General features: G+C 43.3%; 1 protein-coding gene and 1 long non-coding RNA gene across 2 annotated transcripts; one reads left to right on the forward strand and one right to left on the reverse strand.

The window, feature by feature from the left end:
* The first annotated feature begins 69 nt into the window (after positions 1–69).
* LOC119714512 (uncharacterized) lies at positions 70–25,436 on the forward strand. The gene is made up of 5 exons (XR_011805817.1): positions 70–2,075; positions 2,989–3,377; positions 7,716–7,879; positions 13,190–13,309; positions 14,770–25,436. It is a non-coding gene; the product is annotated as an uncharacterized lncRNA (long non-coding RNA).
* CCL28 (C-C motif chemokine ligand 28) lies at positions 4,400–14,836 on the reverse strand. The gene is made up of 3 exons (XM_038171096.2): positions 14,697–14,836; positions 6,999–7,125; positions 4,400–6,184 (listed from the first exon to the last, which is right to left on the reverse strand). Exons 1-3 carry the CDS (start codon positions 14,758–14,760, stop codon positions 6,028–6,030), a joined length of 348 nt encoding a protein of 115 aa, XP_038027024.1. The 5' UTR covers positions 14,761–14,836; the 3' UTR covers positions 4,400–6,027.
* Positions 25,437–26,668: the final 1,232 nt, after the last annotated feature.

The following is a 26,668-nucleotide window of genomic DNA, read 5'->3' on the forward strand; positions in this document are numbered from 1 at the left end:
GCGGAGGAGGCGGGGGGGAATGGTGTGAGAAAGTGACGCGGCGTGGCCAGAGGGCGGCGCGCCAATGAGGACGCGGCACGGGCGGCGGCGGAGCAATGGGAGCCGAGCGCCGCGCGGGGGCAGCCAATGGGAGCGCGCGGCCGACCGCGGGTGAGAGTAGGGCGGCCGCCGGGGCCCGGCGAGGCGAGGAGGCCGCCGGTTGCCTAGCAACGGGCGGCACGGCCCGGCCCGGCCCGGCCCCGCCGCCATTTTGCGGCGTGTGGCCGGGGTCGCCTCAGGGACCCGCGCACCTCACCCGGACCCCACACACCTCACACGGGCACAGCCCCGGGGGACAGGAGGGCTCGGTGGTCCGGTCCCGGGGCTGGTTTTACAGCCAGGAGAGCCGCAGGGGTGCCCTCCCTGGGCAGCTCCTGTGGCACCTGGTGGCTGCAGCTGGCAGGGACAACGCCCCCCTCACCTCACACAGCATCAGGGCAACACGAACAGGTTATTTACGGGCTTGGGAGCTGGTGAAAGCAGTGCAAAAGGAAGGGGGAAGCTCCCATGGAAAGCCTTAGCTCCTGCCCTGCTCACTCTGATTTGAGCCTGTCATCACGCAGCGCCGTGTGTAGTCACGGGTTTGTCACGGAACTCTTCATGAAATTGGGAAATGCTACTGAGATGTTGGGAGTTTTGTTTGCAGTTGTTAACTCTGCACGCTGCTGATAAGCTTACGTCAGGCACTGTGCTAGCCAGTTCCCTGTGTAATCCTGAAACAACACAGTGACAAAATGCAAACTGAACAAGCCATGGCATGGTTACATCCTACGGGCACACCGCATCTTCCATGCCTGCAGACCAAACAGACTTCCTGATGGAAAATTTATTTTTTTTTCTGCTCCATTGGAAGAGTTGAACAACTGCCCCGGGTCTCTAAAACTTCAGTTCCTCCTTCTTTTTCACAGAATCACAGAATCACAGAACCATCTAGGTTGGAAGAGACCTCAAGATCATCGAGTCCAACCTCTGACCTAACGCTAACAGTCCCCACTAAACCATATCCCTAAGCTCTACATCTAAACGTCTTTTAAAGACTTCCAGGGATGGTGACTCCACCACCTCCCTGGGCAGCCTGTTCCAGTGCCTAACAACCCTTTCAGTAAAGAAGTTCTTCCTAACATCTAACCTAAAACTCCCCTGGCACTTTAGCCCATTCCCCCTTGTCCTGTCACCAGGCACGTGGGAGAACAGACCAACCCCCACCTCTCTACAGCCTCCTTTAAGGTATCTGTAAAGAGCAATAAGGTCGCCCCTGAGCCTCCTTTTCTCCAGGCTGAACAAGCCCAGCTCCCTCAGCCACTCCTCATAGGACTTGTTCTCCAGGCCCTTCCTACCAGAGGAAAAAATAAAGTCTCCTTCTTCCAGACTTTGAAATGGGCTCCTAATGCCAGCCCTCACCATGTGCCAGAATGGCTCCTCACGGTGTGGTACTTTGTGCTGGCGTGGAGAGCCGCACCTGCTCAGGAAGAGAGGAAGTAAGCCGTCTGGTCCTCAATTTGTTGGGGTGGAAGCGCAGGACATGGGGCTTTTACAGCCCCTTCCCTACAAGCTGGGGTCCCTGGTGTCTCCATGTGGCCAGCTGCCATGCAGCGTGTCCTCCTCAGCCAGGTAGGATGCAGCGGGGAGGGCTGTGAGGCAGGGAGCAGCAGGAAGCCTCCCCAAAACTGCAGAGCTGCCTCACAACTCGGGAGCTCTGTGGGTGCACATGACCACCTCCCTCCTGGGATGCTTCTGGCCATGGGCATGACGCCCAGCTTCGCCTTGGACCTGCCTCACTGCGGCAGCTTTCCCTGCTGACCCCAGCTGCTGACCCTGGACCTGCTTTGCTTTCCTGTTCGGGTGCCGTGAGAGTGTGCCCTTGTCAGCAAGGCCACTGCCCGGCCGGCCTTGGTGTCACGTTTGGCTGCTGGCTCGCCTGCCCTCGCCCGGCAGCCTGCCCTTGCCGCTCCCTGACAGCTCGACTGTGCTCACCTGTCTGCCTGCAGTCACATCACGCTTTCTTTTTGATAAACGTCCTATCTGCTTCCAGAATGGTAAAAGCAGATTTTATTTTTTTAATGTACCCAACAATCTATGCAAATGTAAATAGCAATCTTCTGAGTTTTTTTACATCTTCACATATCTGACCAAGGGATGATCCACATTTACTGCCTCATTTCCAGTCTTTCCACAGTCTTTCTCATTAACTTTCTATGTTGTTGAAGACAGTATGGCATAGGCATGCACGAAATCATTGCTATTAATCTGAAATAATGTGTGTGCAAAATAGTAAAATTTAAAAATACTACAAATGAATGAACCACCTGTAGCCAACAGAATTATAGCCATGTTCTCCTACTGTGCCCATATCAAAGCACATTTACAGATTACACCCTGCAGCTGATGAAGGAAAGCTAAAAGGTGAAATGTAACAGCCAGTTGCTGGATTTTCTGAATTTTAAAACAGTCTAAAGACACAATGCAGTCCTGTTTTTTTTTTCATAATCATTTGGAGTTAAGTTCAGGGACCAGGTATCTAACCTATGCTGAAAAAAGTGATGTATTTGTCTTCTAAGGATGCTCCAGATACTAATTTAAATCTACATCAACTTCAGATTACCTCCTCTTGCTGACTGTTTCAATAACTAATTTAGTAGCCCTAGTAAGGGTTTTTGAAGCCCTAGGAAGCATTTTGTAGCCTAAGATTTACTATTTCTTCTAATTAGTAGCTACAATTTCTTCTGTCATTGTTATCAAGAGCATTAGTCTTTTTCTTCAGCTTCAAGAGGCTTCAGATCCAATTTTCTTGTCACTGAGTGTAATGTCAGGGAATACTTATAGATACTGTTTGCAAGAAAGGTCTGCCTATACAGCTGTTGCAATGGAATTGACAACAATTGGTTTATGTTGATTTCTCAGAAAGATTGCAGTAAATAACAATAAATTTATTGATGGATCTTGTTCCAGATCTTAGGTAACTAAGATTATAGTCCTTTAACCGAGTCATGCTCCAGACATGGGATTGCCACCGTTTGCACCACGTCTTATGAGAGTGCATGTTGTTCCCCTTCCACGGCTGAAGAACTTAACAAATCTGCCCAGTGATATTTTCAGTGGACAGCATAACAGAGACGGCGTTTGGTGTATTTGTGTGCCAGAAGGACTGCTGCACCTCTGTAACCATGGAACTTGTAACCTGAGGAAGGGAAAAAAGGTCCACTCGCTAAAGATGCAATTACCGAAGAAACCCAGAATAATTCAGAACGACCTTGAAGCTCAGACGTTGGCGGTGAGAGGACAAACATCCTTTTCCTCCCATAAAACCCATGCATCATTTGAGCCCGTTTTGACAGAAGGTGAGTTTGAATTTGAGTCTCTCTTACCATTTCTCACTTATGCAGAAGTGAGTGGAATCTCCTAAACCAAGTGCTTTGAGAGAAACGTGTTTGCTGTCTGATGATTCTCCTTTACTTCTGGTTTCAAGTCACGGTAACAACTTTAGGACTCTGGTTTTGTCTAAATAGACCTGACAAATTCTTTGTTTCTGTTTCATAGTTCTTAGGCAATCCTATCTGTGACTGTTTTTTCTAAAGCCTCCTGGAGAGATAGAGATGATCATATTAGGCTAATATTTTAAGAGTTGATGACTCTTACAATAAATCAAACAACCAAATATTAAAGCTGTTTCTTGAAACGGAGTAAATTTATTGGAATTTTCAAGAACGTGAAATGAATCATGGGCCAAATTGGGATGGAATTCAATGGAAACTAGGCTTCTAAGTCACTAAAACACTCAGTGAGGTTTTCAGAAGCAGCTGACTGCATCTTTGGTTGCCTAAACCCATTGCTATCACTTTTTTTTTTTTTTTGAAAACAAAGTCATGTGCTGTAATAATCCCTTCTGCAAAACAAGATGTTGAGATAACAGAAAAAAAGTATTGATTTCATTTTGTTGCCAAGTACAAAATAGTAAAGGTCAAAAATAATGCTCAGGTACAGAGTGTGTGAGGTCACCTAAGTGAAGGTTTGGAAACTGGAAGAATTTTCTTTTTTATATTCAGTGTTTGTGTGTCAGAGTTCAGGGATAAATGAAGCTGTACCACAGAGGAGGTCTTCAAAGTGCTGTTTTGATACTTGATATACCAATACTGGGGAAGACATTTTTTCAGATCGACTGCTAGACTCTGGTCCTAATTCAGTTCCCAAAAGAATGCACAGGAACACAAAATCAAAACACATTTGGCAGCTGGAGATAGATGGCCTCTATCTTCTCCTAATCTTTCAATTTAATCTACTGGATCCAGGAGAAACTAATAGGAGACAACATACAGTATGAAGAGCTGGAAGACGTAAACAAAAATATCACACTCTTTTAAAGTAGGTTCAGTAAAGGCAAATATTTTAATAGCATTTGAGTTGCAGATCCGTCTGGGTCTTACAACATTGTAGTAATTCCAGTTATTAAAAACTACAAAAATACACTTTGCTGCTTTTCTGAATATGTTGAATATCCCCGATAAAATAGGCATGGAAGTTAGGGTACAGTCAGTATTGTATCAGTCTCAATATTTAGGGTACACTCCATAGGCTCAAAAGCCGCTGGCTGCATCAGTGAGAAAGCTATGAGGAGCTGAGATGCCATCACAAACCCACCTGGATGTCTGTGACTCAAGAGGGAGGCATGAAGATAAAATCCGGAATCAATAGCAGAGCACAAGGAAGAAAGTGAACAGAGCTGCTGGGAGCTAATAGCACAGTGTAATGTGTTTCAGTGTTCTTGGTGCTCTGCTAGCCTGGGCCCATGAGGTTTGGACCCTGTCTAACACACCAGACACTAATGCACTGCTGTACAAGGCAGTCAGGAGGAAGAGCTCCTGTGCATGCCCAGCCAGAATAACTGCGACTCCTGCTTGTGGCAGCCTGCTTCCGACATGGCATCGCAGCAGGCAGAGGATGGAGCTGTGCCAGTGTAAGCAGCGCACGCAGTATTCCCTAGAACCTAGAAGAAGTGTTGCCTCATCCCTGTTAGGGCACCGTTGGCTTATCAGAGATGACAATTATGTTTCTTGTTTTCCTTTATCTGCTTTGGAAGGAGTTTCTTTCATCAGCTATGTGTCTGTGGGAGTGCGCTACCTGTTCTCTAGTGGCCTTGCTACAGATGTTCCTCTTTTTCTTTAGGGAACTCAGAAGCAGCTGCTTCTACCTACTGTCATCTGCCTTGCATCCTCCCATGTCTGCGGTATAGTTAGACATAAGAATTACAAAACAAATACAGGAGATAACTCTGAGGAGCTAATTGATCAAATGCCGTGAAGAAGGGAGAAAGAAATGCAAAACATCAATCAAGACTCTTTTCTGCACGGCTTTGGACACCACATGCTGAGTCTGATGACCAGGCTTGGTTCAATGGTATTTCAGTATTTCCAGCGATAATAATCACTGACAGCAGAGAGTGTTTAGAGTAGGCAAAAGATCCATGGTTTTGGCCAACACTAACTAAACTAGGATCTGGAAAGGCATCTGTAAAATTACGTAGGAAAAAAAGAAAAAAGTCCATATTTGTGACTAGAATAGTAGAAACAAAAGAGGCAGCAGCACAAAGGTATTGTACAAAAATGATTGCAAACTGGGAAGAAACGGAGCAAAGATTGGAAGTGGGATAAATAAAACAATGAGAAGGATTGTTGGCATATTAAATAAAAATCACAGGGAGGTAGCTGTGAAAGCAGTGTTAAAAGGAGGGGGATTTAAGTATACCTATAAATCAAGGAGGTACAGCACAGCACGTGCTGCAAGACATTGTCAGGAACATCAAGTCATTTTGTTGGGAATTGGCCCAGCATCATTGTTGTATACATGTGATGATTTTTGCCACTGCTGTCTCTAGAACATAGATATTTGGAAGGCTATTTTAATACGATAATCATCCTTCATTGATGTAGTTTGGTGTCTGTTCAGAGTGCTGTATGCCACAGGTATCTTCATCATGGGACTTGCTTCATCATGTTACTGCTGCTTCTCGCTTTTTTTATTATTTTTGCTTCTTCTCTGTTTTCTCCCATGAGTTTTTTTCCCAGCAATCTTGTGCTTCTTCTTCTTCATCCATTTTTTAACTCTTTTAATCTGTGGGCTCACACAGAACTTTCTGTCTCCTATGTAGAGACTGCCAGAGCAGAAATCAGTCATCAAAGAAAAAAATTAAGAATAAATAAATAAATATCATACTTATCATTCACCTACAAAAGCATCATGAAACATGCTTAATCTTATATTCTATAGTATGTCCATTTCCTTTTGTCTGTTTTCAGATATGGTAACTTCTAGTACCAAAGGTTTACATGATTACACTGTCTTCCAAAGTCTGAAAAAACTTTCCTGCTTCAGTCACTCTGAACAGAACCACTGTACAAAACCCTACATTTCTACTGAAAAAAAAAGAAGTATGTAGATCACTTTATTATTACTATTGTGATCATCATGGAAATGGTCTAGAAATGAAAAATTTCCAGTATTACATACAAAACTTTCAGTTTAACCCAAACATTGTAATATTGTACCAGCCAAAATAATAATAATAAAAAAGTAAAATAATTGAAATTGCTTATGTGCAAAAGTAAAGCCAACTATTGAGTTTAGGCAGGGTTTGTAGGGGATCAGGAATAGTAATACAAAAATAATAAAAATAAATAAATCAGAGAACCTATGGTGCCTAAGTCCTTTTTCAATGCTGAAAATGAAGCACGTGTCAAAGTTAGTGCAGGCTGAATAAAGATCAATATTTTTATTGAAAAGGAAATTCAATTTTAGCAGCCTTAAGTTCAAACAGCACAACAATGGACGATTCTTAGATCACACACAATCTTATGTTTCAATGAATTTCTGTAAGCAAACTAAGATTCTACTTGTTAAAATGATGCCTAACACGTTTCAATTTGACAGTACCCCTCTCACAGTGAAGCACCCAAAACATTTCTTACATAACAGCTTCTAGGTGACACAGGCCATCAGCTTTCTGGATCTCAAACCTCTCCACTCTGGGGAGAATTCCTTTGGGAATTTCATCTGAAATTTTCGTGCAACAGTTAAAGGCCCCAGGAAACAAAGCTAAAAAGAGTAATAACAAAGTTAGAAATGGCTTAGACATGAAGGGACAACCCACAGCTTAACTTCACAGAGTCACATGCTGGTTGAGGTTGAGAGTGTCTTCCTGAGACCATCTGGCCCAGCTTTCCTGCTGAAGGAGCATCAGCTGGAGCAGATAGCCCAGGGCTGTGCCTAACTGAGCTCTGAGCATCTCCACAAATGGACACTCCACAACCTCTCTGGAAAACCTCTTCCAGCGTCTGACCACCCTCACAGCAAAAAATGTTTTATTGCATTCTTCCTTTTTACCCTCCTCTTTCATCCTGAGATCTTGACTATCTTGACTCAGCCTCATTATCGTTTGTCTTTGAAATTATTAATGCTATTGCTGAATTTTGTGTTGTCTTTTTCCCCTGGGGCTTGTGGGTTCATGACTGAATGTGTCTCTGCTAGGGAATGATCTGCAGATTTTTTTCTGCTTGATAAATACCATCTTTAAAAAAAAAAAAAAAAAAAAAAAGAGTAGAGGTTAAAAATCAGATGCTAACTCAAGATTTTTTTGTAACAAATAGTCACACATTGCTGTTTGTTTTTCTTCATTGCTAACACAGGTGTACACCTTCTAAAAGGGATTCCCTCCGAGAGTTCAAGTACAAGCCGAGCTATGTGGTTGAGGGATTTTTCTTGAATGTGAGAGTCTTGGGATCAAACCCATGCTTCAAAGTGAGCAGAACAAGGACTTCTCTGTCCCAGCCAATGAATCAATCTGTGTAAGGTAAGGAAGGAATCTTCCTATTTGATTTTATTTTTTTCCTGGCCATGAAAAGAGTCATGCTGTTTCTTAAGTAACCATTCAGCCTTGGAGTGAATAGATAAGAATAAGCAAGAGAATCTATTTTCAATGGTTGCTGTAAACAAGAAAATAGAAGTCTCTTTACAAAATTTCCCCTATGAAGACTGTGTGACCTGCTTCTCACAAGAATTCTCTCTGAGAGCTAGAATAACAGGGAAGGCTGGCAGAGCTGCAGCAGGGAGCTAAAGCAGCTAGCAATATAGTAAAATTCACTGAAGGCCAGTCACGCTACCTGCTGCAGCTTGCAGGAGGTTTTAGTACCCAGTGGGGTAGCTGACAGAGACCTAGGACTGCACAGTCAGAAAGGAGGGTGAAAGGCACCAGCTGCTCTGATAGTCACCTCCTTGGCAACCCAGAGAGGAGGCTATAAATAATTGTATGGTGCAGAAGGATTAATTAAGTATTGTATGTTACATGTATTATTTCCCGGATGTCCTTTTCTTTTCTCTCTTGAGAAGAGAGAAAACAGCATACTATTCATGAAGCCAATTAATTCATGTTTGCAAATGGGAATTCAACTCACAGAGCACCACTAAGTTTATTTTTTTCTAAGGGTTTATGACTGTTAGTGACTGAAGTATGAGCGTTCATTGTTGCCAGTTGGTTCCTTGCAGAAAAATTACATAGGAAAAAAAGCTCAGGGAAGGGCAATCGTATCTTGAATGTTATCTGAGGTCCAGTCCTGTGCTTCTCTGAGGTCTAGTAAACTAAAAGCATTGCAAGGCTAGCACCACCAGCCTTGGGCAGAATCACCAGATACTACAGAAGGTTTTAGGGTGAGGCAGCTGTCCTCCCTGCTTCATGGCTACCATTGTTTGCCCACATTCACTTCATGGACTTACCAGCATCATTTGCTTTGTTCCCTTGATCCGGATTGTATTGAACTGTCCTTCGCACACTTTATAACCGAAAATTAATAAATTATTTTTGATGTACTTTTATAGCTGTATAAGCTGTATAAGCATATGAGGAAAATAAATAAAAATTAACAAAATTAATTGCTAATTAAAATTTAGCAATTTTAGAATGAATTCAGTTACCTGATGCTCAGTCAGTCTTTGGACTGGAGCATTAATCCTCTCTAAATCGTGCAGCTATGCAAGAAAATATGCCTCAACATGTGAGAACACACAACAGACTCCAATGAAACTGGTGAATACACGGACAGAAAACAGACTGAAATTTTGTAGTAGAGCGTGAATGAGGTGGTGCTTATTTCCCTGTCTTACAGAAACTGAGAACCTGCTAGTAACTTTTTGTTGGAGACGTGTGCTTAGGGCGGCAGTCTTGCTTTCGTAGGCTTGTATGGCTATTGACCCTGAGGAACTCCAGTCTGCACCAACTTCACTGCTCTTCAACAAAAAAATAAGCTATCACTTTTAAATACAATGTGATTTTTTATGTTATTGTTGTTCTGTACATGAGTGTACAGTTACAATATGGCAAATAGAAATTAATTAGAATTTAATAGAAATTAAGTTTAATAGAAATTAAAGAACAGTCAGGGCAGTGAGTCAAGGAACTCCTGTATCTCCCCCAAGCCCCAGGAAAGGGACCTGTTGTTCTGGAGCACTGGGATGAGTTATCAACATAACTGTGCTCTGATCCCATAAGTGGGAAGGCACTAGGTGGTAATAAGCAAAGCTAATGAATTCAGCCCAACCCAATACCAGAAATATGTTTGGGCTTCAGCAATTAGGTCAGGCTTGTTAGTTGTTAATCAATGGTCAGCACAGTGGTTAAAAGAAAAGAACTGTGTTTCCACACAGATGTTGGCCAGGTCTTTTATTGCCCTTTGTCACTGTAAGAGATTTTTTCAGTGCTGCCCATTTCACTTGTCTCAGTGGCCCAGTGACACAATGAGAAATCCACGGCTGCTTACCAAAAACTGTTTAGACCTGTTGTGTGACACTGAGCCTCTTTAATGAGGACACTGAAGGAGCAGCTGACAGGATCAACAAGCTTAGCAATCATCTTGAGACAGGTCCACTCAGGGATCACTCTGCTGTTATTTCAGCTCTGCTGTTATTTCAGCAGGGGATATTACTCGCTTTGGTGTTTATTCCTTGGTAACACTCACCTAGGAAAGATCCACTGCTATTTAAATGTTTTGTGTCCTACTTTGGGGTAGCCTCTAATACTTCAAATCTTGTGGAAAATTCCACTGGAGCAAGTTAAGCACCCTTGCACCAGGCAAACGAGTAACTGGAAAACACCCTCACTCACCCAGCCTTCTCTCTCAAGGACGCCTAGGAAGGACCTCCTTTATGGATACATACTTTGCCACTGTGGCTTGTGGAATACACTATTACTAATCTTTTCATTATGCTGGATTTATTTAACATGCTATGGATAGCTTTACCGACTTCAGAAGTACTGGAGAGAAAGGACAGCCTTGTCTTAGCTTCCATTTCTTATTCACTACCCAGCCAAACTCAGTATGTAGAAACTTTTTTCATCATTTCTGCTTTACTTTCTTTGGTCATCATTCTCAAACCCAAGAGCCATATGACAGCAGTTTAGGAAAGCCATGCTGTCTAGAGTTCAGGCAAGAAATCTTAAAAGCAGTTACTGCTTCCTGCTCACTTTCTGGAGCAGCCATGAACATTTCTCCAGTTTTGGGCTGATTACCCTAGATCTTTCCCACTTACAAGAAATTGTAGTACCTGGTGAAGGGACCTCCTGCGGAATACAGCATCAGTAGCAGATTCTGCTACTGGTTATTCTGCTGGTCTCTGGCTGCAGTTTTTAGGCAGGCAGGGCTACATAAATGTTCCCCTGTGGGTAGACACCGGGGAGGAGAAACACAGCAGCCATTGGCTCAGCCAGGCTCTTCTGTAGGAAATTTATCACAGCAGGACAGGTCATTGTCTCATATTTTAGCTGAAGGGGACCAGGTGGAGAAAAAAAGAGGAATTACAGAATCACAGAACTGTAGGGGTTGGAAGGGACCTCAAGAGATTATCGGGTCCAACCCCCCTGCCAAAGCAGATTCCCTAGAGCAGGCTGCCCAGGTAGGCGTCCAGACGGGCCTTGAATATCTCCAGAGAAGGAGACTCCACAACCTCCCTGGGCAGCCTGTTAAGGAGATGAAGCCACACAGAAATAGGTAGTGAGTGATGGAGCCATGGCATTCCCTACCCCTGCGCCTTTTTGCTTCGTTTAACCAAGCACAACAGAAATGCTGGGCTGTAGGTGGGAACAGTGGGAAACACATTTCTGGTCCCCACCTCAAATACCTGATAGGAAGGTGTTGCACTTGCACAGACCAAGGGAGTCCTGCAAAGGTGCACACAGTTATTAACCAGAACAGGTTCTCCCAACATGCCCTGTGTTCAGACAGGCAGCTTATCTTGCATGGTGAAATCTGGGAACCTGGGGCTCTTTCCATGTCTAAACCGAAATGTGAGATCTGCTGCTAAAGTGTCTCAAATTCATCATGCGTTGATGCAGCCCTGCGCTGATTGCACAGCTTCGGCACTGCTGGGATTATCAGCAGCAGTCATTAGTGTTTCCTAATGGAATTCTTCTGTGGTTACAAAGTAGGCTTTGTACATATGCACAAAAAGCCCTTGCATTGATTAACTGGATTAATGTCTTGATTAGTCAGGCCATGATAAGTATTAAAATGCTCTAGTCTCAATACAGCCGTTCCTGTAGATAAATTTCCCACCTTAATCCAGTGCTGTTGTTTTATGACCATAAAATCCAGGCTCTGCCCTCAGAAGGAAGATTTCTCTCAGAACACCTACACTTTATACTAACTTCTGTAAGGCAGATCATTTAGTACTCGTTTGCTAATGAAGCTGCCAGAAAACGTTTCTTTCATCTAAAACAAACTTGGGGCTGATTTAAGAGTTCAGTACCTTAAAGCATGTCTTCCTAGCTTAACACAAAGCAGGTCAGTAACTATTTCATTATGAAGAAGGCTCTGATCCTGCTTGGCAAGTGAACAAAGCAGGTTGCTAGAATCCTTGGCAAACACAGTGTAGTTGTACTCTGTTAAAACACGGAGGTTGCTCAACAGCTGGCACTGAGAGGGGAACTCGGATGCTGAACTGTGCCTCATTAAACCCTTCCTTCTATTCTGATTGTAAGAGAATACACAAACCTGAAGTACAGAACTGAAAAAGAGACAAAGAAAAGATTTAGAAGGGATTCTAAGCTATATCTGCTGAAGTGGTGAAAATAATATTTAATAAAATATAAACCATAACATACAATTTTCTGGCCTAGAATAAATATTAATGAAGTCATTTAGTGATGCCTTGTCTGCTCTGCTGTGAGGACTGTTGTTAATATGGCCAGTTTCAAGCCAGGAGGGCTGACTGGAGACAGACAAATGGGTGTGCCACGCAGGCCATGATTTGTAAATATGTCTTGGTCCATCAAATCACCATCAGTTTGCAAGCTTTCTATTCCCACGCAGCATCCTTGATGCAGGATGAAAATTGGCAAGCACTATGTTTCTGGCCACATACTGGTGTGGTCAAAGAAACACTATTATCCAGTGCCTTACCAGAAGGTGAAATTCCTACTTTTCTTAGCAAATAAAAAAAACATTTAATGCCTTGCACATTGCAATGCAACAAGAAGTTGTCATATTAACATATATCTCTTACTTTTCTATGAAGAAATGCAGTTTAATGAGAAGAAACCCATCTCCCACACTGCACAGATGACCCTCATGCTGACCAGACTGGCGTTACTAGAATGACTTGACTGGACTAACTCCAGCTAACTGCATCAGGAATACCCAGACAATCTTATTTACTTGTTATTCCAACCCTGCAGCATTTAGCACTCACTTTGGATGCTTTCATTATGTAAGAATTATCAAGTTTCTGTCTAAATATCTTCGAAATTGAATATATGTGGGAGTTTTCAAAAGAGAAATGTCTTCTCAATCTGAAATTCAGATCAACCACCTTTGAAATAAGTTCCGTGTCCAACCTGCTGCTTAGCCTCTCATGACTGCCACAGCAGGTGTGACAGTGTTTGGCACTGTAAAGCCATGATGCTGAAAGCAATGAGTGGGTAGGAGAATATAGTGGTTTTTTTTGTTGTTGTTGTTTATGTGTGTGTTTTTTTTCCAAAACAAAATTGACCTTTTTTTTTTTAAATGATGTTAAGGGGAAAAAAAAAACAAACAAACAAACAAAAAAAACCACCTTCCAGCAAACCCTTCCTGCCACACTTCAAAACAGTCTTGCTCTGCTCATTTTCTGGCAGTGCCTGGCAGACACGTTCCTGCCTGCGGCTGGGTATAATTTGGCCACCAGATGGCTTACCTGGCGTCCGTTCAACAGCGACCAATCCACAGCCACGAGCAAAGGAAACTTCTGCAAATCGGTATGTAGCAGCCCAAAACTTATTCATGGCTCTGTACCGTGCCACTGAAGTGAACAGATGCATAATGGCCAGCGGAAGCCGAGTGCTGGTTCAGATGAGGGTAGGGCGTGCCCATACCCGTACAACCAGATGCAGTTCTGCCTTTTTTATTGCGGGCTCTGCTGTTTGAATGTTGTTGGTAAACGTGGAACATGTTTGTGTAAGGTAAATTAGATGATGAAGGTATTTCCCCTGCGCCAGGTAGTTCAGAGTGACAGAATGAGCGCTAAGAAAACCTTTACTTTGACCTGTGTGCGTGTGTGTACATGCCATTGCTGTTGTGCAAGACCTTGCTGACTGGCCAGATCATAAATCTAATGGAAAGGAACTCACACAGTCTTCTCAGGCCAGCAGGTGCAGTGGCCATTTTAATGGGACAAAACGTTAAGGCACATTTTGTCCATGTGTTCTCTAAATCACCAGGGAACTCAGCATTTCCCACTCCTACTGTAACCAGTGGAAAATTAGGAAAGTGCAAGTGATATTTGCAAGAAATTGCAAAGGATGAAGTTCTCCAGAATTTGAGTCATCTTCTCTGAGAACACAGCTTATTTTACAGTAGCAAATTACAAAGGAAAAGTATGAATTCAAGCACAGCACTGGCTAATCTGTTTGGAAAGTTATTTTGATGGAAATACAGGAAGAAAAGAGCAAGCATTAGGAGATCTCATGGATCTTTGAGATGCGCAGTGAATGCAAAGCAAAGCTGTGAAAACCTCTTCTCTGCGTATGAGAAATTGGTTATGTGAAGTAAGTCTTAACAAGCATTTTGAAATCTTTGCCACCAAGGACATGTGAACATAAAAGGAAAAAGAAAAAGTGATTTTCTAGCATATTGCCTCTCCAGAAGCTCAGAAAGTAGGAAATCACAGCTGAACTGGAGAGATCCCTTTAAACAAACAGTAAAATTTTATTATGTGTTCTGTCGGAAATTACTGCTTTAACGGTCTTACACCTTCAGCAATGAAAATTTCTCAGCTGCAGTGTTCCTGACAGTATTTGCTATGACAGATTACCCACACGGCTTTTCCTCGTTTAAGCCATTTTGCAGAATGACAAAGTCCCCACATCTGTTAAGGGAACACGAAGGAATGCTCAGGTGAAACTTATTCCAGGGAAACAAACTCCAGTTGTTCTACGCGGGTTAGGAGAGCCAGCTTTCAGTTTTAAAACTTTCCCATGCTACAGCACAGACCTTTAAGCTATCATCTTTGATCCCTTGCAGAGCTGCAGAGACTTAAGGAGACACAATTCTAGGTAGACACACCTTGGGATTTTTTTTTTTTCTTTTTCCTTTTACTTTTAGGCAATTAAAACATAGAAACAGATAGAGCACAGTTGTACTTACTCTCAGACGTCCGACTAACCGCGACTGTTAGGAGAGCAAGAACGGTGACTAAGTTCACATCCATTCCTCCCAGGAGCCGGGGTGCGCTGAGGGAGCCAGCAGCGAGTTACAGGAAATATCGTGTGGCCCGACCTCCCGGCTGCTGGGGAAGAACGTGATCGCAAGCCCCACCCTGGGCAGCAGCTCGAAGTCGGCTCAGTCCTGTGCAGCACAGCGGGCTTCAGCTGGCCTCCTCTTCTTACCCCTTCTTCCCTGCTTACACGGGGAAGCCTTGGACAGGTGGGAGAGGAGGCTCTGCGTATGTGGCAGCACTGAGGCCGCTCTGCCTCACCGCTGCATCCCCCGAGCCCTCCTCGCTGAGGAGGCTTTTCAAAAGTAGAAGTGCTGCTTATAGAAATGCCTCGGAAACAAACATTTGCAGGATTAAATCAGGAGGACAAAAAAAAAAACAAACACCTTTGTTATTAGATATTGCCTTTGTGTGAAAGCTAAACACGCGACCACACAGGCCAAACCCACTGCACTGTAAACAGGCTCAGCCCCACAGAGCCGCTTGCCATGCACCAGCTTTGTGTTCGAGTCTCGTGTTTTCAGCTGGTGAGAGACCCTAAACAAGGGCCGTGCTGTTCAGCATGCCTTAGCCCCCTTCCAACCTGCTGGTAGGGCAGCAGCCATGCTGTTTGTGAAAGAGACAGGAACGTTTTTTTGGCAAAAGACAGCTGGGAATGGTATACCTGGTGTATCGCCCTCCATTTTCTCATAACTCTCATTTTTGCAGCCATGTCAATAATTCTCTGTGACATTAGAGGAACACTCAATCTGAACAAATGTATGGCTCTCCATGGGAAAAAAAAAAGTAAAGTTTTGTATTTGGAGGCTGATAATATCTGTAATTCTGTGAGTGGCATCAAAGAAGGTTTTCCTGATTCATGCAGGGGAAAAACTCTGGGGAAAATAACAACTGAAATTTCCTGCTACAGATGACATAGGTCACAGGTTCACATTTTCTAATGCCTGGAAAGATTACCGTGTGGTGTCTCCCTGAGCTGAGAGAGTGCACCAGCAGCAGGTGGTTTCCATATTTTGCTACCCTCCACCACTGCCAGTGCCACGCAGGCTGTCTGCTGGGACTTTTTCTAAGACCGAACTAGAAGAATCAGCTCAAGAAGTCCATGGACTCTTCAGCCAGGCTCACCTTTGCTCTGGCTCATTACAACAGTTCTTACCATTCCTAAATTTCCAGAGCACAAGATATAAGAAATTGCTAGCCTCAGTGACTTTAATCTATGCTTGCACTGTCCCGACACCAGTTTTACAGTTCAGCCTCATAATAAATTACTATCGTGCGATCAAACTGACCGGCTGTTACAGCTTTACTTCATAGCTCTTGGTTCCTGCTTGACACTGTTATCTACCAGGATAAGAGAATAAGGCACCTGCAGAGTACTACACATTCAAATGAGGCTCTACTGTGTTAAGAGGAGAAGATAATGTGTGCCACTTCACGTATGATTTCGGGGAAGTCGTTTGTGTTGAAATCAACAAGCTGACTCATTACTGGCATTTAATTACAGTGAAAAATCTGTTAAAAAGTCTAAACTGCCACTAGCAAAGCTAAGACAGCTCGCAGCACCTTAATTAATATGAACCTAGGTAAGGACAAGACTATTAGCAGTGTTAATGTACTTTGACGTAGCACAAAGAGGAATAGGCTGAATAAAACAGGTGTTACTGAAGAACTAAAGAAATGGCTTCCGTCAGTACTAATGGGGTTTTGTCTCCTCAAAACTGGGTGCTTTGTGTCCATGAGGGTACTGACACCAAGTATTTTGCTCTGACAAAAGCTTCACACAGGCTCTCCAGATACAGTTTTAAACACCTGGTGCAGACCGCAAAATTTTCAGTCCAGCAAGAGTGTAGAGCATGCCGAGCTGGAGCAGCGATGGGGTGGGAGAAAAACCAAAGCACCCCGTGCGAGAAATGCAGAGTGTTCCCAGGTGGCTGCTCAGACACACACACATGTCCTGTGTCACACAAACTGAACAAACGCGAATACCTGCAGGCATTCATTTCCCTGCTGCTGACAAAATGCTATGGCATGCTGAATGCAACTCACTTCTGCAGTCAGATTACTCAATTTTAGCTCAAGTTTTACATCTTCTGTGCCTTCAGAGTTCACAGTGACATTTACAGCTCCAGAACAAAATGAATGCATGTTCAGTTCAATGGGAAAGTACAGCAAGGAAACGATGATTATGGCAGACCCGGAACATGATTTCCACTTTATAGAGGCTGTGTAATGTGCCAACAATTTAGAATGTTACACCTATTAGAATAGGGCAAAATGTAAACTGAGAAAATAACTCCATTTTATGACATTGAGAAATTCAAAATAAAAATAAAGCCAGGAAACAATGGCAAATATTGTGCTATGACTCCACTTAAACACACAGGCAGCCATCCAGCATACAGAGAAAGAACAAGGTAGCCAGAAATTCTTTTCCCAGAATTGCACTGACATAGTTGACAATGGCATTAGTTGCAATTACGGCTGGAGGAACGTGAAGGCTTTTATTGACATATTCACCTGGACTGAATTCAAACCTCAAATGAAAGCTCTAACCTACAGGCAGAAGAATTGCAAATGAGAAGGCAGTCATTCCTCTGCCCTGGGAAACAAAGCAAATTCTTGCTCTACTCATTTTTAAACTTCTGTCTTGAACTTGTTCTACTTTGAATACTGGAAAAGCTACGTCTGAGAGCAAAGCCTTGAATTTTTGGAGCAGAGGACTGCAACTTTCTCCATGCTAAAATGCACTGTAAGGTGTCTCACACCTTTCTTCAATTACAGAGGCACAGGCAGGAGTAGACTGCCCTTCTTTAACCCCCTGCTTGCCCTTGAACAGCTTTCTGCAGTGAAAGGTACGGCACAGGGAACAGCAGACACATGCTTCTGCCCTGCCCGTGTACCTGCACCCCAATCCGAGAAGTCCTGTGCAGCGTGCACCAGGGCACCGAGGCCTGACAGCCTCCAGTCTCTGAAGCCGGACTTCCAACAGAAGTGCTGATTACTGGCAAAGAACAAAACCTCCAATTCCGTTTGTTAAATCAGGATAAATCATGTTAAAACAACTTTGGACCATTGCTGTCTTCAGCAAGATTTAACTTGAGCCTTTGCTCTCGGCTTACTGGTAGAAGTAATGGACTTAGACTCTGTTACTTCAGTGCTTCCTATTACTCTGATGAGGCTCACAATAATCAACTTGCAGTAACTATTTTTTTTTCCTAGAAGGGCTTAAATTGTGAATGAACAGAGAACATAATTTACAATCATACTTTGGACTTCCTAGAGAGATCTCCAATTGCTTGTGTAGGTAACAAAATCCCAAACCACGATCTCTTCAGACAGCCCCTATTCTAGACCATGCCTCACACAGACAGAAGGAAAAGAGAAGCACCTCGAGGAGGCACTGGAGCACCCAGTCCCTCCCCGCAGGCCGATGTCCCTGCATGCTGCCGTGGCTCCTTCTCACTGCCCTGCTGGGGCTCAGGACCCCATGCAGGAGTTGCAGCCCCGGTGGGGGGAGATGAGGGCACTTGTCCCAGCCTCTGCCACTGCCTGGCACCTAGGGGTGAGGGCCTGAGCCTGGATCCCCTGCTCTCTTAGCGGCCTCCTGAGCAGTAGTTTATTGTAGACTGGGGTGGAAGCAGAGCTCAGTGGAATAATGCAGGCTTTTGTGCTGGGGAGCAGGCTTCAGGCTCTCCACACCAGGAAGACGAAGGTGTGGTGCCAGCTCTGTTTCCAGTGCCAAAAGTGCAGAGAAACGCCTCCTTTTTTCTACTGTCTGTTTCAATAAAATGTCCTTTACAGCTATTGCATCTGAAGCAGCTGACCCCACAGATACTCTGCAACAGCCAGGCATTTACCTGCAGGTGCCTTTACTGGATTTTAGCTCTTACTGTGGTAGCATCTCTCTTCTCCAATGGAAACAGCACGGAAAAAGCATGAGCAGAGCCCAGGATTCACCTCACAAACTTTCTTTAGGTCTGCCAGAGTCCTAAATTCAGTCCATCGTTGTCAGTGGACTGGCTTGGCTGCCAGCAGAGTGTTTACATCGCCTGGGATGTCCAAATTAAAGCCTTTCCATATCTCCAATGTGACTTTAGAAGTTGACATCCTGTTATGGTGGTTGAGACAAATGACCTATTTCACTGGAAAAATGGACAGAGGGAGAAACAGAGGATATTATTAATCTCCCAGGTCAGGGGAAAAACAAACAAAAAAAAGTGCAAAGTAAGTCCTTAGGAAGGTGTGGAAGTTGTGAAGTCCCTGTTGTAGCTAGCAGCTACAACACTTCCCCTCTCAACCTCTCTGCCCGTTACAAGCCAGTCTTACTGCAGAGGAAGACCATGTGAGAGAGGCTCTGAGAGGCCCCGCATGCACTAAGAAGAACAGACAGCGGAGGTTTTCCATGGCTGGCTGCTGCTTTATTCAGGTGACAACCTGATGCTGAGATATAAAGTGGGAAATAAGAATATTGGTATTTGTGTTTCTTGATAGAACCAATAATTCTGTGTGCTTTCCTATAAAGGTTCTTTTTTTAAAAGATTTTATTGGCTACATAGCTTAGTCATTCTCCCAAACCAAGCCCAAAATGCGAAGTTTACATCTGTTGTCCACACGCTTTTCCCAACTCTGTTTCCCAAAGGGCTTCTCATGACAAGGCTGAGTACCAAAGACCAGGTGTTCCTAAGTTTTGTTGGCATGTTTTTCATTGTAGGCCTTAACTGGCTTTTTGATGAGACAATTAGCCTGTTAATTTGGATTCCGAAATGCAAAAAACAGACTGTGGGAGGGACTGCTTGCAAACACACCATCGGTGAAAATGCTTGCTTGTAGAGACAATATCTGACCAGCGGTCTGGTTCAGCATGATGCTTTTTTTCTAACCTACTTCTCCTGAGCCTGAAGGAGCTTGAGACTGGTTTTCAGTCTACCTGGATTTCCCTAATCTACCTGCATGCCCCTATCTTTTAAACCCCAACGTTGTATGTGTAGGGGCATAACACAAATGACAAATGTTCAATGGAAAATAATCAAATCAAGTTTTAAAGAAAAGGTTGTTGCTCTTTTCCACAAACATAAATAAATACAGGTGTTCTGGTCTTACTTGTTGGCTAAAAACATGTTTATGGTCACAGGAGACTTACGCAGGGGCAAATGCAAACACAGCCACGGCACGAGGTTATACTAACAGGGGCTGAGAGGAGTGCACGACAGACGTTGCATCAAAGCGTGAGGATCAACAGACTTGCAACAATTTTACGGGGAATAAACGTGATTTTCCCTCTTTCCTAACCCAAATTCACTGACTGTTAGCATGGCTTGTGAAGTCACTATCAACCCTGAACTATGATCTCTTGCAGCCACTGGTTGTACCGGGAAATTAAATTTTGCCTTGTAAGCCATCACGCCCACGTTACATCTTCGTTACTGAGCTGGCACCAAGGATTTCGGGCTGCCTCTCGTGGTCTCCTGCCTGCCAGGTAACAGAGTCCCTCGCAGCTCTGAGGCCGTGGCGTGGTGTGCTTGGTTATGCATCCACAGGATCAAATGCACACTTTACCTATGCTCAGCGTAAGTATGGAAGCTGGAGAAGAGGAAAAAGAGCTTCACGACTTCGTTTATGCTTCTCACAGCCAGAGCTCAGACAGGAGAGGGTTGCTTTGGTGAAGGACCTTCCCTTTCTGAAGGGTGCCGGGGCCCTGATCGTGGCTCTGTGCAGAGCACGAGACAGAGTGCTGTGTTTTTACCCCAGGTCCGTGCATGAATTTCCTCACAATGCTTATCCTGCATCAGAGCTGCCAGGCAGCTTGGTGGAGATGGGGAAAACCCAGCGAGTGAGGAGCCTTCATCCAAAACACCGGCTTGCCCTGCATTTTTTGATTTGAAGTTCCCCTTCTTATAAAGGGCACAAAAAACTTTGGTGCAAAACTCTACTTAAGATTTTTATTTCTTTTTAAGAGAAATTAAGAAAAAAAATCAATTGTGTGGGGCAGGTTTGGCAGCTCTCTTTCTGGATGACCAGGTGCATGAGTTTCACAAATCCAAGAGAAATGGAAAATGCCAACATTTTGAAAAAAATATATAATTTATAATTTGCAAGTCTATTACCTGAAGCAAAACAAGACCAGGACCATTTCCTCTCTTTTCATTTACATTTTTATAGTTAAATATTACCTACAAGATGTAAAACAGACTATTTAGATTGGAGACTCCTTGGTAAGGGATTAGTTACACAACAGACGAGTGATTGAAACCTTCCTGCACTACCCAGAACAAATACATTATTAATAAGGATGTTGTTAATGATACACCTGCTTCTGCAGTTCTTACTCACTAATACCAGGAAGAGTTTTGTGTCTTGTTTGCTGGATTTGTTTTTTTTTTTTTTTTTTTTTTTTTTTTGCATTTCACTTAAAGAAACGTGGCCACCACCACCACATATTCCTCACTTACAACAAAGGTGATGCTGTTAAATGGGCACAGCGAAGCAAACCCATCTCCCAGATAACTACTTGGGGCTGCACAGGGCTGGCAGAATACAATTTGACCCCCGAATTGGAAAGACACACCATCAACTTTGCACTGAAACCTCTCCCAGGTTATGCTGACCACTGGAAGTCGGGCAAGCAAACACTGCCCCGCACTGCGTCTCTGCCCTCAGGCACCCCTGGCCGCGGGCTCCAGCCCACCCCTGGCGTAACGCCAGGGCAAGGACGGGGCCGTGCAGCGGGTACGGGCTGTGGGCTCTGCCGGGAGCCCTGCTCACCACCACAGTCCTTTTGCTCCCTCTTCTCCAATTACCCGATGGTTTCCAGCCCCTCAGACACTTGGATGGAACAACGCCGTTGTACGTTTGCACTTGGGGCAGGAAGGAGGTTTACTTTGGCAAGTGAATTTATCGCCTTAGTTCCTCATCGCTATTCCAAAGCCTGTTTGCTGGCTTTGGAAAGTGGTTTGCAATAACCTGCTCTCTTTCTGTAGTTCTAAAACCCAAACTGCTTCATCATTTCAGGCCAGCTAGCTGGACATGACTGCTATGTCTTTTTTATGAAATTCTCTGCTAGAAATTGCCAGGTTTGAAACAAGCTCCTCTGTGAGCTGTCTTTTTCTTGAAAAACTACATTTCATCCCAGCATTCCCCAATCAGCTCTACTTCTTCAGCTTTGAAGAATTTCTCTTTGAACACACTTATCTGGCCCAGCTTCCCTGTTTGGGTTTTGTTTTGTTTTGTTTCTTGTTGTTTTATATATATACATATATATATATATATATATATATATATATACACAGGCTTAATTAAGGATGTAGTGAGATTAAGCAACACTTACAAAGAGTTACACTTACTTACTTGTGAGATAAAGGTATCTGTGCTAAATGTTACCAGCAGGTGACTTGTGGAGATAGGAATAGTAGAGGGAACAAAACAAGTGTCAGGCAAGAAGTTTTGCTTTGATAAGTTGCGAAGGAATGTAACACCTAATAGCATTAAAATGTATTTCGTGCATGTCACGGGACACTTCTGTTCCCTGTTTTGATTCTGAAAGCCTAGCAGCTACCTCCTCCAGAAGGCCTGAGTAACACAACAAACCTCACAGCCACTCTCATGGCACAACAGAAAACCAGGCCAAGCAGGTGATAAACAAAGAGCTTGGTAAAACACTTTCTCCTCTGTGTACCTCTGCAAGTCATCTCCTTCTCCTTTAAGTAGGCCATTAATTTATTCCCCAAATGCCAGCAAGTATGGGTTTCTTTGGGACAGAAGGAAGCAGAAATACCAAATTCCCTTTGCAAACATGATAGGAGAGTGTTTCCAAACAACGTCTTACATACAAATTATTCTGCCACATTTTTTCAAGTCTGGATATATTTCAGAGATTTTAGTAGAAGCTGTTCTCATTACCCAAAGTAAATCTGTGCTCGTTACCTCTCTAGAAGTAATGATGGCAGTTTGCCATACTGGCTGGAATCTGAGCTGAAAACTAAAGCTTTTATCTCCATCAATAAAGTAACTTCTGCCAGGGAAACTGGCATGATATCCTTGCCTAAGGAAACGTCATTGGTGCCAGGGAAATAGCCTGTTCTCTACCTCGATCAATACTGCTGCTTTTGAGATGCTTCCCCCGCACCGTCGGTGTCAGGTGCCATCAGCAGCTCAGCAGCAGAGCGTTCAGCTGTGATCATGTAACTCACCCTCATCTCTGCACTTGAAACCTCTCACCCGTTCGTTGCTCAGGGACATGGTGTAGCACTGGGCTGCTCAGTGCTAGGGTAAAGGTCAGGTGAGGTGGTCCTGGAGGTCTTTTCCAACCCGAGTGTTTCTGCGATCCTTCACGGAGGCCCAGGGCACGTGCACTCCGTGTGGCAATGCAAGCAGGCTGACTGGAAGGGCAGTGCTTCTGCAAGCTGGAGGGGTAGAACAACTGGATGGAGAAAAAAACAGTGCAAAGCAACTCTGCCTTTGGTGTTTTGTGTTCTGGCTTTTCATCAGTGTTTTCCTGTTCAAACCACAAACAAATAAATTTCTGGCCTTTATCCTCCTCCACCGTCCTCACTTCTCACTCTCAAGTGTTGAACATAACTTTCTGGACAAGCACGCACCTGCCCTTCTGCCCACTGCTGAGACGAACGGTCACCAGGCCTACTGCAGCTTCTGTGCTGGCATCGTAGAAGAGTTAGAAGGTACCTAAAGGGGAACGTGGGATTCATCTCACCTTGCCTGCAGCAGAGCTACCTGCCTCTGCTCCCATTTCAGTCAGCTGCCACCGGGTTAGGGCAAACCGTGGCATGAGAAGTGCAACCCTGTACGGCAGTAGAAGTCTCTTGTGGGAAGAGCTCCACGGTGATCTGCGCACCACTGCACAGCCTGGCTGGCCCCACGCGGATATAAGGGCAGTCTGTGGTGGTTTGCTGTGAGATGGATCTACGTTATTGCCCAACAGATAGCTAGGATGTAAGAGCATGTTGAATTGTTCTTACTGTGGGGAAGTAATGTACAAATTATGTGCATACATTTTTATGGTATGAAGTTGTAGCAAGCATTTAGTTGCTTATTCGCATTTGATGCACAAGACATACAAAACCTCCACCCAAACATACTTGCAAATCATTCAAACTTTCACCTCAACGTGTGTCTAGAAGTAGAAAGAGACCTGTCTCTCTGAGGACTAATGAAACAAAAACAGCTAATGCTGAAAGGTTTTGCTAGCTAGAGTATTCTGTACCAGAACCCCCCAAGCCCTACCCATGAATCCACAGTAAGACCCAGGGTACAACTGAATGCTTGGTTCTATCCATTATAAAGAGTTAAACGAACAAATAGGTTATTTATTGAGGTTACACTGATGGAGCCTTATTACTTGAATCTTATGGTACTCCTTTGTCCCAGAACATTTGCATTTTTAGAGGGGTCCTGACAAGATTTCCTTCTAAGTTGTTGGCAGGAATACATGAAAAGAAGCTGGTTTTGGCTGTCAGCAATTTAAACTGAAATGTGAACGTGAAACCAGCAGCATTACAAACTTTCAGTGTCCTTGGTGGACTGAACAGTCTGCTGACGTTAATGACAAAGTGACCCTGAACATTGTGGATGCTGGAAATTCCTTATGCCATCATTATGTCTGACATCTTTGGCTTTGTTTCTGTACCACAGCTCCTGCACTAAAACTCACAGCTGCCAACTTAGGCTATCGAAAAACTTGTTACGAATGAGCAGCGAGCAGATTAAGGAAACTACCCCACGCCTCTTCAGGACTCCTTACCGAATGCTGTGCATTCTGGAGGTGAAGAATGTCTAAGATCAAAGTAAGATCAGGTTTACTTGGAAGCATGAGGAAGGCTCCAAGGAGAATGCTAACACTCCTTGGGCGAAGGAGTTGTTTCTGTATTGGATATGGCAACACAGCATAAAGCCCGACGTGGGGAGATACCCCTGCCGTAGCTGCGGTGTATAAATTCACTTCCACAGATTGCTCAATGCAAATGTTTTCAGTCATCAGTGTTTTGATTAAACACATGTTTTTACAAAATGAAATCTATTTAACACTTCTGTCAAAAGGAATATAGTAAAATTTCTTTTAATTGCTTCTCAATATTCTGAAGATTTCCTTAACATTGCTTAACATAAAAGCTTTTTTTGCTAAGTAGCAGGATGTCTGGATCTCCTATACATTCAAACACTCCTCCTTCCCTCAGGAAAATTAAATACAAATTCAGGTTACAGAAATAGAAAGTGATTATATAAGCATCAAAAGAAAGATGTGTGATACACATAAATACCAGTACAATTTACCTTTAATGTTACTCTTCTGTTATAAACAACAGAAAGCCGTTCTACAGTGCAACATTCAAATTTCAAAAAATTCAATGTAGAAAACACAGAACTGGGGGTACCAATTTAGTGTTTTGAGGAAAATCTTACTACTATTTCTCTAATGAATGCAAAGGGTACTTCACCCCGACAGCACTTCTTTGCTTCAAAGCAAGGTCTGCCTGCAGCAGGGAAACAAATCCTAACTTGTGGACTCAAATTGCCAGTTGATCAAAGCCCACACTATGCAGTGCTTACAGTACAAATTTCTACTGCTGTGAATAAATTTGCATAAGTGACAGAACTTAGATTGGCTCAAATAGTTAAACTGAAATGTACTCTTCTGCTGCATTTCATCACTTTGCTTCATTGTGAGAGGGGCTGATGGAGCAGATATATATATATGTATCTGTATTCAAAATTAACATTGTACTAACAATTCCTTAGATTAAATTTTAACCCCTTCCCTCTAAGTCTCTTTCTGGAACTTTATTTCCATTAGCAGAGGTAATGTCCATCCAATAATAAGCCACTACCAATAGGCTGACCACAAAAAATAAAATTATTTCAATTTAATTCAAACTCACCAACATTTTCTTTGGATAATGGCATCAATTATGAATAATTCACTTATCAATATTTGGTTAAAGGCAGACGATCATTAATACAATGTACTTCACTGCAGAAAAAACGGCACCTGTAGTTATGTCAAAATACAGATTACATTCTGAACTAGAATATAAATTGATAGAAAATGCATTCTTTCCTTCTGTTAAGGCCAACATGCAATTAAAATAAATTTTATCTTACTTTTTTTTTTTTTTTTTTTGGGGGGGGGGGAAGGGGGAGGCTGCGGATTCAAACATTTTTAACTTGGCAATTATGAGAACCTACTTTTTAAGACCGCAATCCATTAAAATCAGCACAACCACTTCCTTCGACTTTAAGTTGTAAGACTTGAAAATATGTGGAAATAGTTTCAATTGGTGTATGAAATGTATGAATTAACAGTAGTATTTTAGTGATATGTATTGCACATTGTGCATGAAGTTACCACCTTGAGTAAACAGTTTTTTTGTGTGTAATTCACATACTTTTATATTTCATATTAATTCAAGTGTGATGCTGCGGTAAAGCACAAATTCATTAAGACACATTTTTAGGGTTGTTTTATTTTTGCTATGCTTTTTCTACACATGGCAAATATTACTGCATAGCTGGAAAAATCAATGCAGTTGAAATGCACTGGTAAGAAAATGTTAGGAAGTTTGTTTGTAATAGGGAGGTGCATCTCCTAGGTGACGTGGGCTGAAACAAATATTTGACTTCTTTTTTTCTTTAACCTGGCTACCCACAAACTGGGCGTCACTTTACGTTAAAAAGCTGTCCACGGCCTGAGATAAAGTTGTCTAAATGTCAGGAAGAGGCACAAGATTAACGTGCCTGTCTGGAGAGGGACTGACAGAAGTCACACGTGACAGGTGCTTGCTGCTTTCCTCAATATATTCATTTCTTTGGTAGAACTGCTAGAAATGCAGAAGAGGAGTATGTGCATTTTTAAAGTACTGAAGGAGTACCCCATTATCCGATCTTTAAACAC

The sequence above is a fragment of the Anas platyrhynchos genome, chromosome Z (assembly GCF_047663525.1).
Source record: "Anas platyrhynchos isolate ZD024472 breed Pekin duck chromosome Z, IASCAAS_PekinDuck_T2T, whole genome shotgun sequence".
Taxonomy (NCBI): domain Eukaryota; kingdom Metazoa; phylum Chordata; class Aves; order Anseriformes; family Anatidae; genus Anas; species Anas platyrhynchos.